General features: G+C 42.0%; 2 protein-coding genes across 5 annotated transcripts; one reads left to right on the top strand and one right to left on the bottom strand.

Moving 5' to 3' along the window:
- The first annotated feature begins 5,135 nt into the window (after window positions 1–5,135).
- Window positions 5,136–12,592, top strand: LOC114446120 (ubiquitin carboxyl-terminal hydrolase 2-like). The gene is made up of 12 exons (XM_028421564.1): window positions 5,136–5,503; window positions 9,004–9,051; window positions 9,134–9,257; window positions 9,710–9,821; window positions 9,903–10,013; window positions 10,220–10,284; window positions 10,358–10,461; window positions 10,555–10,635; window positions 10,750–10,828; window positions 11,202–11,309; window positions 11,441–11,561; window positions 11,854–12,592. Exons 1-12 carry the CDS (start codon window positions 5,303–5,305, stop codon window positions 11,957–11,959), a joined length of 1,260 nt encoding a protein of 419 aa, XP_028277365.1. The 5' UTR covers window positions 5,136–5,302; the 3' UTR covers window positions 11,960–12,592.
- Window positions 12,593–15,172: 2,580 nt separating this feature from the next.
- On the bottom strand, window positions 15,173–17,253 carry LOC114446143 (anti-sigma-I factor RsgI5-like). Of its 4 annotated transcripts, none has more exons than XM_028421601.1 (4): window positions 17,112–17,253; window positions 16,718–16,830; window positions 16,083–16,379; window positions 15,173–15,767 (listed from the first exon to the last, which is right to left on the bottom strand). In XM_028421601.1, exons 2-4 carry the CDS (start codon window positions 16,755–16,757, stop codon window positions 15,724–15,726), a joined length of 381 nt encoding a protein of 126 aa, XP_028277402.1. In that variant the 5' UTR covers window positions 16,758–16,830; window positions 17,112–17,253; the 3' UTR covers window positions 15,173–15,723. The 4 variants fall into 4 exon arrangements, with proteins under 4 accessions (XP_028277402.1, XP_028277405.1, XP_028277404.1 ...); XM_028421604.1 differs by having other exon boundaries at window positions 16,718–16,827; XM_028421603.1 differs by having other exon boundaries at window positions 17,035–17,166.
- Window positions 17,254–19,780: the final 2,527 nt, after the last annotated feature.

The following is a 19,780-nucleotide window of genomic DNA, read 5'->3' as shown; positions in this document are numbered from 1 at the left end:
TGTTTTAAACCGAAAGATGTTTTATTCTTTGAGAGCAGCCGCCACCCGTCCATCAATAAATGAAGAAGTTCTCAAAGTCAGCGTGAGTCAAGTTTATTTGATGCAGACGTTTCCAGCTACAGGACAGGACAGCTCAGTTTACACCACACAGGGACAGCAGCTCCGTCACGTTATCCCCCCAAAAAATATATATATATATAAAACCTGACCACGTGTTTAAACCCTGACACCTCAGGCTCAAACCTGTCCTGTTGTATCAGGTTAGTAAACAATGCGCCCATCTCCTAGCAACATGATTCCAATAAAATGATGTGTCTCATATGGCGTCCGCACCCTGCTGTGACTGCCTTTGAGGGATTTCTGTCCTCTGTCGTCATCCTCCGTCAGCTATCAGTGACATCTGATAGCAGCTGAATGTTAATGAAAAGTGAGGGAGGAAGAAAGAAAGCAGGTCGGGCCGGACTGAATCTTAATCCGTCAGGATAACCACAGTCGAATATATATATATACAATACTTTATTGAACAAAGGCTGACAGATTATGCAAATGCAGCTACAGGGGTGATAATAATTAATCTCATTTTGTTTGCAGTTGTAGTTTGAAAGCCTCTCCCTTACAACGGTTTGAGTTTCCTGGAAGACAGTTGCAGCAAAGGTGTTTAGATAAGTGTAATGACAAATCATTTCTAGGAGCTTTGTGGGAAATTTGTGATGGACATTTGGCAAACTTTGAGAAAAAACTGTCACAAACAGTACGGAGCCCCTCTGATGACAACATCATCAAACAAACAAACAAAAAAAACATTAAAAAAAAACGGAAAAACAAATAAATCGTGACCACGAAATATGTATAACGTGTGCACGAAATACTAATTCGTGGCCATGATTTAGTATTGTTATTGACAGGGCGCATGGGAGCGGGCTGCCCGGCCAGGGAGCACCTTTCCTGGACAGCAGGGAGCAGTCAGTGTCCCTCTCCCTGTCCATGTGTGATTTAACTCCTACCTGGGCCAGGGACAGGGAGAGGGACGATCATTGCTCCCTGCTGCCCGGGGAGGCATGCATCCTGGCTGGACACCCTGCTCCCCTGCCCTCTTGGGGCTCTCCAGCGCTCCAGCATGTTCCCCAGAGAGGGACATGGCTCATTGCTGCCTGGCCCGGGCAAGAGTTAAAGCAACGTGGACAGGGAGAGGGACACTGACTGCTCCCTGCTGCCCGGGAAGGGGGCGTCTTGGCTGGGCACACGCTCCCATGTGCTCTTGGAGCTTCACCGTGCTTCAGCACATTTCCCCAGAGAGGGACACTGACTGCTCCTTGCTGCCCGGGAAAGGTGCTCCTTGTCCGGGCAGCCCGCTCCCATGCGCCCTGTCAATAACAATACTAATTCTTGGCCATGAAGTAGTATTTCGTGTGCATGTTATACATATTTCGTGGCCACGATTTATTTTTTTGTTACCATGTTATCACAGGGGCTCCGTATTTAAGTGTTAAAAACGTTTTTCTAACTTTACTGATAAACCTTTAAACTAAACATCCTTTTACTGCTTTTTGCAGCCACACTGCGATAAGCAGTTCACTCAGGACATGCTGGGACATGCAGGGAGACACAGTGGAAAGTGGATCCTTGTCATTCAGGCCTCTGATTATGTAAATGCAATTCAAACATTGTATTACGAACAAGCTTAAGTCCTCATTTGCCTTCAGGCTGAGTGTGTTTGTGTATCTACGGTTACTTAAGTTTGTGTGTACAGTACTTGGGAGTGTGTGTAGGTATGTGTGAATCACACTCTCGTGCATACATGTGTTGGTTATTGTGCACATCCTAACACACACACATACACTCCCACACTGTTAAACTGCAGTTCTGCCTTTTTGGTTTGTGGTCACCTGAGTTGTTGACTCAGTGTAAAGTTTTAGGCAGAGAAGGATTCCCTCCCTGGATTTGCTCTACAATGAGTAAAGTCATAAAGACACTCTGACAATGTTATGAATGCAGCAGGTGGAAGTAAACTCTTGGATTAAGTTCCTCTCACTCTAAAAATAACAGCAATGCTGAAGCTGCATGCCTGTGAGATAACTCAGATTTATGGCCCCTGTGTCCTCTGACTCGTTACATAACGCAGCATTCACAGGTGATTATTAACATTAGTTCTTTTTCGTAGAGATAACGCGGCTGTTATCTCAAAACCACAGAGTGTAAAATCCCTCCGTGGTTAGTTCACTGCCTTAAAGACTGGTCTGAACAACCCATAGCTGTTTAGCAAATTAAATCAATGTTGGATTGATGCATGTGTATCTGTAATTAGAGATTAGCATTAGTATTTAGCATTAGCCTGAGGTTACGGTTACGATGTTCATCATTGCAATTTATACAGCTGTGCAGAAACCGGTAGTGGAACTACAGTAAATCAACAGTACAATCTAGAGATGATCCTTATTGTGCATTAATGGGATTTTGTGTATATAAATCATGGCGGCAATAACTCAGTTAATTATGTAATACTATGGATATTTATGGCCCCCACTGCATCGCTTTAATGGCTTTAATACCAACTTGCTATAAACATTTGTTTTTGGCCATGCTAACATGCTGACTAAACTTTACTGGACATTTGCTAACATGTTGGAACTGAAGAAAAATCTTCATCAGCAGAAAATCTGTCTACTGAGATCGCTGTTACACAACCAAAGAAAAAACAAGAAAAACACCTCCTCCACATCCTGAACCTTCATCCGGACTGTTGAACCTGCAGTGAGAATCACTATCATGACAGGAATGTGACTTCTCCTACATGTGGGTGGTGTAATTACAGGGGTGTAGAAAGGGTTTCCTTCTTCTGGCTTTGCTTGAATGAGGTGTTTCCTCTCTGACGCACTCTGTGTCATTTCATTTTTTCCCATAGTGTGCTTACATTTGATGTGAATCTTCTTCCTATCGTTGCTGTAATGAGCGAAGACACTGATTTACTGACACATTCTGTGGTACAATCAGTGGTGGAGGAAGTAAAAGTACAAATACCCAGCAAAATATATACTTAAGTAAAAGTAGAAGTGCTACATCAACATTCCTACTTAAGTAAAAGTCCTTAAAGTACTTATTAAGTATTAATGGTTGGACCTGTGTTAGCAGACAGCAGCTAACTAGTTAGATAACTGAGCCAGAGCACCGGCACCATGACTGAGGCTCATTATAGAAACACAGCTGGCAGCGTGACACCACCTCCATGCAGAGTCTGACCTCACATCAGTCCAGCACTGTGTTCATCACATGGAACAAGTAACTACAGACACTGAAGAAAAGTAGTGGAGTAGAAAGTACAGGTAACAGCTGCAAAATGTAATGGAGTAAAAGTTTAAAGTATGCACTATTATTTTATTATTTTATTATTTATAAGTATAAATACATAAAAATTACTTAAGTACAGTGAAATACTTAATTACTTTCAGTCACCACTGGGTACAAAATCATAGATGTTTCAATATAATATGTAGATATCTCTCAATAATTTTTACTTTTGGATTTTTTTAAGCAATCATACATTTGTCATCTATGACATGAAATGCATGAGCTGTAATTAACCCACTTTCTGCTGTCTCAATGCCACCCATACAATAAAAAAAGTAATTCTTCAGCTAAATATGACATTATGTGATGCTAGACTTTGCTCAGCAGCTCTACTGTTCTCCCAGTTAAGCCACAAGATTGAAGGACCTGTAAAGGTTTATAAGGCTGCTATCAAGCCTCTTATCAGCCTCAGAGCAGTTTCTGTGTCAAATCTGAACCTCAGCCCAACGATCAAATTCAAGGTCAGCAGGACTCCCTGCTAAAGGCAGAGATCTGGGATTAAAGCTGATGAAGGCTTTTTATGTTCTGTCAGCTAATGAGATGATTTCTATGTGATTAAATGCCCATAGAAACGAGACACGGTACCTTCATCGCACGTATATCATTATTTAAGGCTTAGCCTATTGCTCTATTTTGCAATTTAAGGGAGCACATCACTATTATAGTGCTCTAAGAGGGCTGAAGAAATATTAACACTAGAAAAGGGCATTTCCTGAAGAAAATGCAAGTTTGATTACTGCAGCTGAAGCATTGCTTTGAACACTGATGTGAAGGATTGCTCCGAATTGCTGGAGAATCAGAGCGATTCAGAGCTTTGTATGCCTCTGTGTGTCAGCCTGTCACCATGGTAACAGCAGAGGAGACCTCAAAAACCACTCCAACTTTGAGAGCCTGGCGTGCGGAAATGATTCAGAATCAGAAAATTCTGAATAAAAGTTTGATAGAGCAGCATCTAATGAGCGTTTTAAGACTAAACTGGAGTCTGTAGCTTGAAATTTGTAGGAGGAGATACATTTGGCAGATGACCCTCGTTGAAGGGCTCTCTCATAGACTCCCATGTTAAAAATGACGCCAAAATTGCTTAATATTTGAAAAACTATACGTTTTTGAAAAAAAACTTGAAGTTGATCCGGAATGTCCTCCGTGAGATGAACATTTTGATACTTGAATGGCTGAAATCGGTCAATGTATGCTGAAGATACGCTGCGCCAAAAAACATACGGAAGAATAAAAAAGAAGAAGAAGAAAGAGGGTGAAGAACAAGGGTTTGATTACCTAGCAATGGCAATCAAACTAATAATTTGAGCCAAAGAGCTAAGATTAGCAAGCTAGCTAACCTAGCATTTGTGTATCTTGTTTACATGCAAATGTTAGCTGATAAACTTGCTAGCCTTCAGATAGCTAGCTAACAGTAGCCTGTAAACAAAGCCTGGTAGCGAGGGATTAGCATAAATGTAACATTGCTCGGATTTTTGTAGGATGGATTAAATTCAAATTAGTACAGTAAAATATTGTCTTTGTTTATGTAGCACAAATATTCTGATCTGTTAAACCTTTCAGACACCTGCAGAAATATTGGGACAGAAAAGCAACTCACAAGCTTCTTTTTATCTGATTCAATTCTAGTTTAACTTTAGTCATATCTGATGTGTTTTTGCTACCATTTCCACTTGCAAATAGACCAAGAGCACAGTTAACGTTGAAATTTCCAACAGCACTTAAAGGCAGCACCAGTCATTCCTAAGTGGGAGGCGACGTTCACTGCGCGCAGTAAAAGCTCCGACACGCCGCCTCTGCTGTCAGTCTTGAACGCAGCAGTCCAGGTGTGAGACGGAAGACTAGTCTGCGGGTTACAGCGGGACGACACGCACCTGAACTCATCCTCGGTTCGTTTTCACTTCGTCTTCAGTAAAACAGCCCCGTCAGTGGGATTATTCCCTCCTTCCAGCTGCATTGGATGACACTACCATCCCGGTGTCGGACAACATTCAACAGCGCCAACATGCCGTCTCTGCGACACTCCTACACCGTGACAGCACCGGAGGAGCCACCGGCCGCCTTCCCCTTGGACAAACCGGAGCTGCGGCGCAAGAGCCCGCCTCTGTCCCGCTCCATGCTGGTGTCCACCTTCATGGGTCTGATCATCAACCAGGCCAAGGTGAGTCCAGCTCCCCTGGAGCTCTGTCCCACCTGTATAAAGGCATCTCAGTTTCCATGCACTTGTGTGTTAAGTGTGAAATAACTTTGAAATCACTATAATTCACAGATATTTGTAAAAATCATCTTGTTTTTTGGTGATGATATTACACAAATGTGTCAAAAGTTTATAATTTTACTCATTTATTGAGTTGTTTCTGTACTTTAAATCTAGAAGCAGTGACACGTGATGCTGTGAGAGTTTAAATAACATCGCAAAATGCAGCCTAGACAGATTTCAGTTCATGCACACTAGTTGAATAAAACAGAAAAGGTGATTTTTGCAGGAAAATGTCCATAAAAACTCCCAATAAAACTTTCAAAACCTAAGGGAAAGCAGAAGGGACATACCTGCGGAGGGTTTAAATCTGACCTTTAGGCCCTTATCAGTACCCCCTACACACACACACACACATCAGGCAGAAACAGCAGATGCCTGCATCAAAGTAGCAGCTCGAGTGTGGCGTCGGTTGCGTAAGAGGAAGGAGAGCTGCTGATAAGGAATGTGCCCAGACTCTCACCTTATCATCTGCGCAGGACATTTTGTTAACACACACACAGCTACCTGCAGCCTGCACACATGTGTGTGTGTGTTTGAGGTGTTTCGCCCTTGTTGATACCAGAATCTGTTCCGTCAGCTGCATGAATGCTCACACCGGACATAAGAGTATCTGTTCATATGTTAACTTTGCATTGTAAATAGACACACATGTGTTCATCACCCTGAGGGTTAAATGCTAAGCTACAGTGAGACAGAGCTTTATTTAGTGCTGAAGCAGTAATCATACATGTTTAACTGCTGAAAATCAATGATTTTTAAAAATGTCAGTCTCATAAATTGCAACAAATTTGGCATTTCTTTTGCAGACAAGTCAGACAAAATCCCTGTTAACACCTGTGGCCATGTGTGCAAGCAAATATTCTGTGCATGTAGTTATTATTATGTATATAAATTACTATTATGATGAGACAGATTACTTCTAGCTAGCTAACTCAAAAATCAGGTTTAGTAGGATTGTTGTCAAATATACACAATGTTGGCTAACAAGCTAGCTATCAGACAGTATTTTTCTAGTTTTAATAATCAGACAAACTAATCTGAGCTGTAACTCAACTACCTTGCACGGATCTAGTGTTGGTCCATGTATATGTTGATAAAGTAAGTTTAATTATTAATTAGATGCAGTTAATTAATTTGAATTAGTTAATTAATTTGAATTAATTAACTGAAAAATTAAAGTTTATGTAGCAGCTAAGGAGCTATCGTATTGGTAAATATTAACGAATCTGTTGAAAACTCTTCTTAAATTTGTCCTATACTTGAAGACATGCAAAACTCTGGTAAATATCAGAAGTTCCATATTTTTATGTTAGCATGCTAACAGCTGTTAGCATAGATGAATAATCTTAGCACAAGCATCAGGATGTATTTGTACTTGAACAATTCTAATCCTTTCAAACATCGACACAGTTTCAGGAAAGTACCAGTATTTCTGCTCAGGTGTGTCCTCCTGTACCTTCCCCCCGCCCGTGTCCTGTAGTATATTTCTGTTTCTACTGTTTCCAGGGGAGTGGCATGGCATGGCACCATGCATGTGCTGGAGTGTTCCTTCCTCTATCATGTGTTATGTGGCCTTGACCAGGCATGCAGAGCTGGTTTAGGACATTGCGTTCTTTCTCTTCCTCTCTGTCTCTCTCTCTCTCTGCTTCCCTCTGAAGCCATGCCAACCAGTGGAGAGCTTCTTGATCAGAGCACTGAGATTACCTGAACGCATCGCCACCGCCTCCTTCCTTTTTTTTTTTTTTTGGACGGCTCTTTTAAATCAAAGGCCCGCCCGCTGATTGTGCCGAACCCCGCTGGTCAGTAAACTCACCTCCGGGGGCGGTGCTGCAGGAATGGGACTCACACCATATGGTCACCTTCAAATACTGCAGAGAAGAAGAGGGACACAAACAATTAGATGTCAGCCAAGAGGGCGGTTAACAGCTGATACTGTCTGTCCTGTAGTGGAGGATGGTACAACAACGAGTTCTCTGTACAGACAACAGAATTCAGAACCAGTGATGCACTTGGTCCATCCAGGTGTCAGAAAACGGATCTGACGCTGCTGCTCTGTTTACAGTCCGGCTGCACATGTACAGTATGTGTGCCTGGTTGGTTGCACGCGGCGCTCGTCAGGCCGTCAACAGAGGCGTTGATGCATGACAGCGCTGCTGACTTGCTCATACTCATCATGTTACACTGTTACTATGTCCTCTCATTCAGGACGAGCTGCAGGTCACCAACCTGTTAATACTCAAAACATACAGTCACTCACTGCAGACCTGGAACTCCTCCTGCATGCGTAGGCAGGTCCTCACAGGTCAGGATCAATGGTTGGTTTTTATTTGTTGGAGGTCAACAATGGGACGACAGGTTTTAAGCTGTGTGGAAAAAAAACATTTTATTCATTGTTTTTAATTGTTAATTAGTTCCTGCTTGAGCCTTAATCTGAAACTGGAATCCAGCTGTTACCTGATCCAATCTGAACTCGAAGCGGTTTATTTTGAGCTTTTACGTAACAAACTGGCCCAAACATCAGCGACGCCCCGCACCACTCCACTTCTGACCCATGACAAGAGGATATGAGTTCATATATCTGAGCAGATAGCAGGTTTCTTAACCATATTTCACTTATTTCAGAGCCAAAAAAACACAGACAGTGTGTTTTCTGTCAGCTCATGTGCAGTAGCCTCAGCCTGCAGATGATTAACGCCACACTATGAACCGGCTGACCTGTGACTCGAGCCTTGATGTGAAGCTTCGCTGTGTTGTGTTTGCAGGCTCTCTGGGGTCTGAGTCACATGTGGGTGTGATGTGATGTGGGCTCATTGGTCCAGGTCAGGACACACTGTGGCATTTTATATCCGCTTGAATTTGGAACAGTAGCTGACAGCCACAACTCAACCCCCCTCCCTCCCAGCAGTGTGACCATCATATGCTGAGCAGTGAATGAATGCCGTACAGTGCTGTGAGGCTCATTCACACTTGAGGAATGTAACAGGGCTGCTGTCATACCAGAGCTTTTATCACACTGCTGCTGCTGCTGCTGCTGCTGTAAGGCATGAGCAGTAAATGTCTGCAGTGCTTTGTGTTAGATGGAAACATGCAGCTGGATTTGAACCCAGTCCAGGACCTGGAAAAGGTCTTCATGTGGATAATACCTGTCAGGGTTGGGTCTTTTAGCCCATATAATGACATTGGTGCTCTTTTTTTGTCTCAGAGAAGTGAGTTTTGGGAGCAAAAGGTTGCAGGTTCAAATCCCTTGGATGCTTTTTCTTCTTCTGTGGTTTCTTCCTGTTCATAAAACAAACACAACAACAAGCCTTTGCCTTGCTGCTTGGTCATGTGTTTCTTATGCTTTTATAGGAAGTCTCGTAAACTTAACCTAACAAACGTCTTCTCTTTGTCTCTTTGCACAGAACAAGAGTCCTCAGGGTCTGGTGGGTTTGAGAAACCTTGGTAACACAGTAAGTGTCACTTTCCGCTCCATCATTGTCCATATCATGCTGCTGAAAGCACTGAACGAGTCTTTATCTTCTGTTCTATCAGTGTTTCATGAACTCCATCCTACAATGTCTGAGCAACACATCTGAGCTGAGGGACTACTGCCTGAGAAACGTCCATCGCACAGACCTCAACAACAACTGCAGGACCGACGCAGCTCTGATGGAAGGTAGGACGAGCCTGTGAGCTCCTGATGGCCGACACAAACACAGTCACTTTAGACCCTGTTCACACAAATCAATCTGGCTAGAGCGGGATTCGGGTCGTATCTGGATATATCCGGATCGTTTTTTTCGGAGTCTGAACAACGCGAATTCGGATATATCCGTAATCGACCTATCTAGGCTCGACCAATTGGCTTACATCTGGCTCAGGTCTGAACGCGAATCCCGCTAGCAATGTCATGCTTCGGGGTTCATGGGGACAGTGTCCGGGTCGCGTACAAAAGCCGTACGTAAACAACCGTCAAACTACGACAGCTTTGCCCCGAGTTTATTTTCGACAGGGCTACAAGGGAATAAACTGCTAATTAACTTGATGGATCACCCATCATGCAGCTTCAGAAGTACGGTCTTTTCCTTTATTTGTAGGTTTTCTCTTGACTGTGGTCTCTTTTCTCAGAGTTTGCAAAGCTGACTCAGAATCTGTGGACGTCTGTGAACAACGAGGTCATCAGCCCCTCTGACTTCAGAAGCCAGGTCCAGAGATGCGCTCCGAAATTTGTCGGCTGCAAGTACGTCTCTTCCTCTGACTAATAATCCTCTTTTGTTTCTCGTCTATTTTAACACTAATGATGGAATTCCTCTCTCTGCAGTCAGCAGGATGCTCAGGAGTTCCTGCGTTTCTTATTGGACGGGCTCCATAATGAAGTCAACAGAGTGACTGTGTGCCCCAAGGTGTCCATCGAGGACTTTGATCACCTCTCGTAAGTCATCCCTCACCTCTGCCCCTCAATAAGTTACTCATAACCTGCCTCGGTGTCACTGCCGCTCACAGCTGTGCTGCATGCCTGGTTAGGTAGCGATGGTCAGAAATAAACTGTGTAATTGTTCAGAATTGCTTTGTAATTGATTGTGTTGAGAATTTAGCCGTCATCATGTGGCTCTTTATTTAAACTGGCTTCATTCACAGGGATGAAGAAAAAGGCAAGCGGATGTGGAACATGTACTTGGAGAGAGAGGACAGCAAAGTAGTGGGTAAGTGATTTTAATTAACTTAATTTTACATATGTACGTGTTTAATTAATGTGATTCTGCTTCCTGTTTGTAGACCTGTTTGTTGGACAGCTGAGAAGCTCTCTGACCTGCACCGTCTGTGGCTTCCGCTCCACCGTGTTCGATCCATTCTGGGACCTCTCCATACCCATTGCACAGGTCAGAACACAACTATGTACATCTATGTACTGATGGAACGCAGACAAAACGGCATGCAGTGTAAATTCATTTCCTGTCCGTTTGCCTCCACAGAAGAACTCAGGCGAGGTGACCCTCAAAGATTGTTTGAGAGTTTTTACAAAAGAAGATGTCTTGGATGGAGATGAGAGACCAGTAAGAAGCACTGTGTTTACCTTTCTAGTCTTTGTTCACTTACCTCTGGACAAATGGTTTAATATATGACTTATAAAGCAGCAGTGGCATCTCTAAACTGCGTCTCTTCCTCAGACATGCACCAGATGCAAAGCCAAAAGAAAATGCACCAAGCGATTCAGCATCCAGAAGTTCCCTCAGATCCTAGTGCTCCGTATCCTTTACATGGTTTATAAAATGCTTTCACATGAATTCATTCTGCACAAACATGCAGGAAACGATCAGAAATCTGGGATGTTCCCCACAGATTATACGAGCTCAAACCTCTGAACACCGCCTGCAGAACAAACAACAGACAAGTTAGCAATGAGCTTGTTCCTGGGTAGCTTCTGCTAACTAGTGGAGCTTAATGATCCCTAGTTTAACACATCCTGCCAACCAAACAATGGTCGAAATTAGCACTAGCTGGTTTATTGTTGCTAACTGGAGGCATTTCAGCAGCATCTATAACAGGAAACGTGCAAATCTGCTGATTGATTATTTTGATATAGTGAGGGACTGTTCCTTGAATCCATGTTCCTCCTCAGACCTGAAGCGTTTCTCAGACTCCAACATCCGAGCCAGCAAACTGTCCACGTACGTCAACTTCCCTCTTAAAGACCTGGACCTGCGGGAGTTCGCCTCAGAGAGCAGCGGTGAGTATGACGCACTGTCACCAGAGGCGAGGAGGACGATTAAAATGCACTTTGTAAGCCGAGCGGCGTTTGATGAGTAGGAACTCGCTGACTGACGGTCGTGTCGTGTCGTGTCGTGTCTCTCCTTGCAGAGCGCCCTGTCTATAACTTATATGCCGTGTCCAACCACTCTGGAAACGCTCTGGGAGGCCATTACACAGCCTACTGCAGGAACCCGGCGCTGGGAGAGTGGTACAGCTACAATGACTCCAGGTATCACCTCACCTCACATCATCGTGTTACCATGCGTATCGTCTTATCAGATGGGCCGTTCAGTCTAATTATACTGTACAGTATGTGCCTGCTGTCAAATGAAAACCACCTGGAGCTGTATAAAGGTGACGTCAGGCTGTATTAAAGGTGTGTCAGCCTGACGAGCAGACTGGGTGTGTGTGTGTACGTGCCTCTTCACTTCGCCACCGCTTGGACTCATGTTTAATAAAAGAAACACTTGAAGCATCTGTTCGTGCTCACTGCAGTGTGTCCCGTGTGTTTTTCTGCGCAGGGTGAGCCCCATGTCCTCCAGCCAGGTCCGCAGCAGCAACGCCTACGTCCTCTTCTACGAGCTGGCCTTCTCCTCACACAGCAAATACCAGACGTGTCGTCTGTAGACGGCGTGCGGCGACGTTTAAACTGCCTTGGCCCCAAAACATGGAGTCAGAGACACTACCTGCTGGGAGAGAGCTCCCACTAGTGGAGAGAGTCCTGCCATTACAGACTGAAGATGGAGCACAGAGACATGTTGCTGGGGAAAAAACAACCTTTGACCTTCCTCTCAAGGAGGCAAACAAGGACGGATCCTATTTATTCTAAGTTAACTTCCATTGCTGGAACAGCTGGGGACAGCTGGATTATTATTTTCACTCCAAAAGCAACGTTTTTCCTGAACCTGGTTTTATATGCTTTGATGTGTTTTTTTGTATTTTATCACAGTGACTTGATGATATGTATAATTTATTCTATTTAACATGATGTCATCATACTGTTATTGTAACGTAACAAAGCTTTTTTTTTCTTCTCAGCGTGGTAGACATCAACCAACAGAGAGGGAGGATATATTTTATGTCAAAATGCATTTTATTTTTGTACAGTATTTATGAACAGCGCAGTGAATGTAACTGTACTGTGGATCAAGTGATACCAAAGCAGCTGTGTAAGAATGGATCTGTACCTTTTCCAGATGTAATACGGCTGACTTTATGTACAAGTCAGTCTATAAATGATTAAAATTCATCACTAACTTACACTTGTTCTTGTGTGTATTTGTCCCAACAGTGTACAAAAGGATTTAAAGGATGTAAATATTAGGCTAAAGCTAGCTTAACACTTCCTGCTCCGACTGCTACCTAAAAACTTAGCTCAATAGCTAATGGCTAGCCTGCTAAGAAGGTAGCTAATTACCATACCAGGTAGAGAGCAGACAATTTGTATGGTGTGTAATATATTTTTATTCCTAATATATGCCTATCTAATCATCTGGATACTCCCAAGTAAACAACCGTTCGACAACGTTTTGTACAATAGCATTTTTGGGAGCAGGCTTGTTAGCAACCAGGCCAGCTAGCAAACGTATTAGCATAGAGGCCAATGTGGAAGTGAGACACGATTGAGTGGTTCAGGGCAGGTTCTGATATCTCTAACGTAACTTTGAACATACATGTAAACATAAATTACAGTAAAAGGACAGATATTTGTTAAAAAAAATCATCTGTCGTTCATTTCTTGAGGTCAAATATACAATTTTATGTACCTTCAAATGCCTATCAGTAGAAATAATGTTGTTGTTTTTGCTGCAACTGCTGCCACCTAGTGTTTGGTCCTTGAAATTACAGATCTTGCTGTGTAATCCTGACAACCCACACCTCACTGTTATTTGAGCAGCAAGCATTCCCATTTTAATGCGCTGCATGTTATTTAAGCATTGTTCAGACTGTGTGTGATGACTCCCAAAAAGGTCTTTAATGGTGTCTGTGGTTTTACAAGAGTTTCACCAAGATTTCCTCCTGTTAGGAAGGGGTTTTGCTTCTCACTCGTTGCGATTAGGTGCTTGATCAGGGGTCAGGCTCGGGGTTTCTGTGAAGCACCAATAGACTATTTTTACTATAATAGATGCTATAAAACAAAGTTGCATTGAACTAAGTTGCAGCTTCATATGTGAACACATTGACATTAAAATTGTCTGCATGAAAAACAAAAACCTGAAGTTTAATAATTACATTTAATACAGTATTGCTAGTATACCGTAATCTGAAAATGTGTCCTTTATTAATTACCAGTGCTGCATACGACATGAGGTCAGTGAATGCACTGGGCGTAGTGAACTTGCAGGCTGAATGAGCAGATTATAGTCAGATTGGATTTATGTCAGAAACACCTCTGACCCATATAATATAGTAGTGACAGATATGTTATCCTCCACCAGAGGGAGCTGTGCACAGTGTTCTGAGGAGGTTTGTGCCTATTCATGTGTAGACCTTGACATTAACTCAAGCTCTAATAATTTGTGTGCACAGTGTTTTGTCAGTTTTTTGTGTTTGTCTGCCTCGTCTGAAACTACGTTGTGTTATTGTGATTAAGTTTCTGGAGCTCTGACAGATGATCTGGTCAATGTGTGAGGAGAAAAGATAAAGTTATCAAGAGCCAGGGCCAAGTGCTGTTGCCTCTGTAACACTAACCGTGCTGCTGCTACGACACTGATAGGTTTAAGATTCACACAGTGTGTGGGATCAGTGCCATGCTCCCCTGGCACACATGAGCTGTTGTTGGTTCATGATGAATGGATCTATTTTAAAACTAGGATGTGGTCCTTGTGACAAAAAAAAGACCTGAATTGTGTAATCAAAAATGTTAATTCCATTTTAATTCTTGCAGAAACACTTAAATCAGACACTCCCTTCCCCCAACAGCATGCCCGTGTACACACACAAACACACACACAGTCCCTCTGGCTCTCATGCACACCATATGGGCTGAACACACACAGCTCAGGGTATTAGCAGTAATTTGCCAGCACGGAAGGAAGGTTGTTACCAAGTGCTCCCTGCGTGAACGCTCCCATAGCAAATGACCATAGCCTGCCATAAAACTGTGCCGGCCTCATGTGTCCACAGTGCAACCCTGACAACATGGGAGCCTCACGCTGCCTCACCTTCAAATGAATGGCATCAAAAACAAGACTCAGTCCTAATATGTCTGATACCATGCAAACGGTTTCACTCTCATGCCTCCATCCGTTTATTACAAATAATCTTTTATCAGTCCTACAAATAATCCAGTGTGTGCTGAACATTAATGTACTAAAGCTGAGCTTTTACACTAAAAGTAAAGGCTATACTGTTCTAATATTAACAGCAAACAGTGTGATATGAGAGGATCACAGATAGAAAGCTAAAGAGACGCAGGGATGAGCTTCTGTTTGTTTTGGGTTTTTTGTTCATGGATTTACCATCTACTCTACTACCCTCAGCTGTTCTTAGAAATGTCCTTACAGGAAGCTAAAGTATTAAGACTGCCAAGGAATTAGCAAAGCAAAGATCACTAATTTATTTGTATTGACTGAACAAACATCGTGAACACACGCTGCAGGTATTGAGAGTTTTCACCTGCTAACGCTCAGCGTGTGGAAAGTGTCTTTATCATACACTGCAAATTTAAATGATGTTTCTGTCTCATGACTTATGTACACATTGCATATTGTAATAATGTCATTAAGCTCATAAAACGAACAAATAAGCCAGGTGAACAGGAAAACACTTACATAACTTACCAGCAGCTGACAGCTTGAACTGTGGGGATATTAATAATACAACAGCGTGTCACAGATGACAGTTAAAAAAAAAGGACAACAAAGCATTTTATTATAGTGATTCGAAGCTTTTCCCTTCAAGAAAATACAGAATTTGTATTAGAAGACATTTATATTAAAAAAAACAAGAAAGCAAATAAATGAAGGGCATAAAAACACACACTTTTATAAATCTGATGAGGTCTGACTGAGGTGTGACTGTAGTGAAAAGTACAATATGACTAAATACACAAAATCCAACAAAGTACAAGTTAATGTACGACTGCTTCAAGAAACTACTTTTATGCAATATGTTAAATAAACTTAAAAGTTCATTATCTGACAATGAGAAAACAGAAATTATACCATGAATTTGACTTATTTGACTTAAAATGACTTATTTTGTGGGATTATTCTTAGACAGATTTATGTCTTCCTCTTGGCCCGATATCATCATGTTTTATCAGGTTTGGGCCTTTCAGACAATGTTCTCTGTCCACTTTACAAAACCAGGATTAAGACTGATCTTACGAAAGCAGAATTTCTAGCTTATAAATCAGGACTGGTTTACTCATTTAGACACAGCCGGCCTCAGATTTTCCCAGTGTACTTCAATGCACCGAAGATTCCTCCTCCTGAAATACAGATAGATGTTTCTGTTAAATCGTTTTTAGGTTTGATCTTTTCTTTTCGTTCCTCCCTGTCACTAATACAGACTTAAGCTGCTACAAAAACATGAAGAGCTATAGTGAAGAGCTTTAATAAGCCTTCACTTTGCTTACTTGCCACTAGAGGGCTCTGGGTAGCGACTTTTTTATTCATTCAGATGCTCAGGATCAACTAGAGGACTTCCTGTTCCCGTAACACCAAATCTCAAGCGTTGACTTGTTAATATGTAACAGATGTTATCAGAAATATGGTTGAGGTTGTGTGAATTATTTTGTACTCACCAACAAGAGCTACCCCACCAATAGTGCCGATGGTGATGCCTGCTATAGCACCTGCTGACAGGCCTTCAGCCGGTTCGGGGGCAGCACTAGGTTCTGGAATGAGTGTGGTGATGATGGTGGTGGTGGCATTGCTAGTCGTAGTCGTGTTGGAGGCAGTGGTGGAGTTGTCCGGTGTGCCGGTTGTGTTTGTTGGTGATGATGTGGCTTCTGGTATGCCTGTTGGGTTTGTTGGTGGTGTTGGGTTTGTTGTGTTTGTTGGGTTTGTTGTGTTTGACATCTGTGCTCCACAAAGAATTACTGACATAACAAAACACAGAAAAACATCGGAATCATTCAAATATTCAATACAAGAAAAATATGTATTAACCCTTAGGGCTGTGTATTGGCAAGAATCTGCCGATACGATACATATCACGATACACATGCCACGATACAATACGATATACGATATATACGGATACTGTAACAAAGACGTGTATATTTTGTATCATCTTGTGTTATGTTTTAAAGCTTTTTTTTGTCATGTACATGTTCCACAACCCAAAGTTCATTTCTTCTACACAGTTTATTAGAAGAAAAAAATACTTTGTACCATTTATTTTTTTGTAATTTGTTGTACAAGAGGTTCTTCTTACCTGAGCCAAAAAGGCAAAGAGCCACTATATGAAGATTCATTTTTTTTCCTCTGCGAGTGCAACAAAAACGAAGGAAAAAGTCTCTGGATGCTCGTCTGATGGTTGCTGTGCTGCTGGAAACACATAAAGGAACAGATATGCAGGATCAGTTGATTTATGTACAACATCACAAGCAAGTAAATCCTGTAAATTGTCTGTTTCATTCACAAGAAAAGTTATTAGACTGCATTTTTTATTAAAAAAATGATTTTGTGGTATAGCAAAGCCTAAACTCTCACTTTAGGCCGAGCCAAATGAGCCATGAATAGTAGCCGTACCTCAAGAAAAGTCGAGAAAAATGACCTGTACTCAGTTGACGTTCTATGAACCAAACACCAGAAGCTGATCTGCTCACCTGAGAGGCTGTGAGGTGATGACTTCCTTCTCTTCCTCTATGACCAGAGGATAATCTCAGACACCTGCATTTATGACTCTAACACACCCCACCTATCTTTTTTTTTAGCCCTCCCACCTGTATCTGTGCTGTCATAATTCACCATGGTTCAGTCTGGAGGATCATTCATGTATTGATTTAATATCAGAGATGCAATGTGGTTTTTATGGCAGTAAAGAAGTGAGGAAGTTGTGGAGAAACATGGAGAAAAAATTAATTCACCTAGGTAGTCACACCTACCACACACTGATGCCTGCTCTCTGCTTATAAACCACAGTCTTCCACTTGTGTTGAAGCTGCAGTGCAGAACCTTTCGTCCCCATCAGCAGCGGCAGAAGCTGTCAATATGTGCCAAGCCATGGCACCTAGCTCTTAACAGTGGGTGCATTCCCACCATCTTTAATGCCATTCTTTATGTATGGTTGAAAATGTTCTTAGACACTCTACATCTTCATCTCCATAGCTGAGAGGCTTTATCAGTGCTGTGTGTACATGAGGGCTAAAGAGATGTTCATTTATATGTGAAGGTTCTGCACTGTAGTTCTGCAGAAAAAGGATCCGAATCTTACTTACCAGTACACCACAGACGCTTTCCTCAGTGTGTTTTCATTTGTTCCTCTACGTTCGGCCCAGTGGTCTGTAGCTGAAAACACAGTGTCGCCATGGCACAGTAACATTTGACGCCTGGTGTAGTGAAGATGCCAGGTTTTCCCAGTGGCCAGAAACAGTCCCCTTTTCTTTAAGTATGATCAATTTCCCAACATATTAGCTTGTTTATAGCTTATTTGTGTTGATCTCATAGGATTCAAAACAATTGTTTCAGTATTGTAAAGGGAGCCACAGAGGTGGTTAGCCAGAGACACAGGTTGGATTCAGGAGCCATACAGCACCGTGACTCATTTGAGATAACGCCTTTCTGTAATCACTTTGAATCAGCTTGATAGTTTTCATAAATCATAAATAGTGCACCAGTCATTCAGTCTAGATTAGTAGGATTTACAATCATGTTTATGTGACTGCAGTAAAACGGGTGAAAACAAACGTCAGAATATAACAGAAGATTGTGCTTTCTTTATTAACCGGGCCAAGAATTTGAATTTAAAGTAAAGGTCTGAAAATAGATCATATGAGGGAATCCTGTGAACGTTTTTCAGCTACGGACAATAGATAAAATTGTCTGTTTGAGTTCAGTTAATTTGATTTTCTCTAGTGGAAAAATGTGCACGTTTGCAATTTACATGTACGAAGGACTTTGACCGTGGAAGCTGCAGTGGCAGAAAATTGGAAGGCACCTTTACATACATTGAATGTACTACACTGTGAAATCATGACCACGATAATCCTTTCAAAAGGGGTGCCTAAAAATAAACATACAAATATATTTTAGAGTTGTAGCTGGCTGACTGATGGAGAGGACAATTTTGAAAAGGGCCGTTCATTATGGTTAGCTCTGAGTCCAGCTAATAAACTCACACACAGTCTTATAGACCGCTAACAGGCCGAACTCTCTTTCTTTCTGCTGTAGACTTACTGCCGGTGTGTTTTGGAACAGAATGGTTGTATCACAGTGTGCTATTCTCAAGGGCATAAAAACATGAAGACTGTGACTGGGGAGGAAGAAGTATAGTTACTCAGCAACCACACTCTGGTCACGTCTGGTGGAACTGTGCTGCCCAGTCATTTAATCTAAAGTATACATGTGGCTTTTGGGTGTACTCAGGTATTCTTGCTTCTGAATTGGGTTAATAAGCCCAATAAATGTGTGAGCTGTTTTCAGTGGTTCAACACTTGGGAGTGGTTGTTTCAACGAGGAACTAGTTGGAGTTTTTATGGGTTTATTAATGTTTATGATCAAAGTCCTTATAAGTTTTTATTGGGTGCTTTTTTGAAAACTAAAAAAATTGACCGGATAATGTTCTAAAGTTTTAAAGTTGAGATTGAAGCAGTGTTTAGTGTGGATGAATGATGACCTGAGTAAACAGTTGTCATTTAATTTTAATATTGCACCTGACTTTACAGCCGCCTCTAACAATGTGTCAGTATAAAAGTGAAGGAGACAGAAATAGAAACTGAACTCTGGATCTCACTGGGTGTCAGACTGTGGCACAGCCCTGCATGATTCAAGGTTTCCATGATGTGCTTTATTTCTTTTTACCTGTCTGTGTTTTTGCTTGTGCTGTAACATACTGGTGTTTGTTATCCCAGTCACAGTTAAGCTTCACTTGACTACACGAAGCTTCTGAAACAGACCCTGATCTGTGTGTGTGGCTCTCAGCTTCAGACGAACTGAAACTTACTGTTCTCATTGTGGCAATAAGGAAACGAAAGTTAGCATGTTCCATGGATCTGCGGATATTGGCCCATTTTAGGTTGATGATAACTTATCACAGACAACACGTGCATCGTGTTGCATAATACACAAAGTCTCCAGACACTAACAAGGAAGTAAAAGCTTCATCCCGAAATATCAGCTGATACTCTGATTACATCAAATGAGCACAAATCGTGGATCAAAGCTTAAGTTGTGCTTTGTATCCATATATATTAAATCTTTATAGGTGGAGCAGTGTCTGATGTTGGTGCATTATCTAATTATCGAATAATTGATACTGTTAATCTTTCCTAACAAA

Source organism: Parambassis ranga, chromosome 14 (genome assembly GCF_900634625.1).
Source record: "Parambassis ranga chromosome 14, fParRan2.1, whole genome shotgun sequence".
NCBI classification, from domain to species: Eukaryota; Metazoa; Chordata; class Actinopteri; family Ambassidae; genus Parambassis; species Parambassis ranga.
This window is presented reverse-complemented; position numbering and strand designations above follow the sequence as displayed.

Bases quoted from the DNA above. Each gene is read 5' to 3' on its own strand.
- LOC114446120 (XM_028421564.1), top strand. From the start codon at position 5,303: ATGACACTACCATCCCGGTGTCGGACAACATTCAACAGCGCCAACATG. The intron at 5,504-9,003 runs GTGAGTCCAGCT...CTCTTTGCACAG, and splicing joins TGATCATCAACCAGGCCAAG to AACAAGAGTCCTCAGGGTCT. The intron at 11,310-11,440 runs GTGAGTATGACG...CTCTCCTTGCAG, and splicing joins GTTCGCCTCAGAGAGCAGCG to AGCGCCCTGTCTATAACTTA.
- LOC114446143 (XM_028421601.1), bottom strand. From the start codon at position 16,757: ATGAATCTTCATATAGTGGCTCTTTGCCTTTTTGGCTCAG. The intron at 16,380-16,717 runs GTAAGAAGAACC...TTGTTATGTCAG, and splicing joins TCTTTGCCTTTTTGGCTCAG to TAATTCTTTGTGGAGCACAG. The intron at 15,768-16,082 runs GTGAGTACAAAA...TCTGTATTTCAG, and splicing joins TGGTGGGGTAGCTCTTGTTG to GAGGAGGAATCTTCGGTGCA.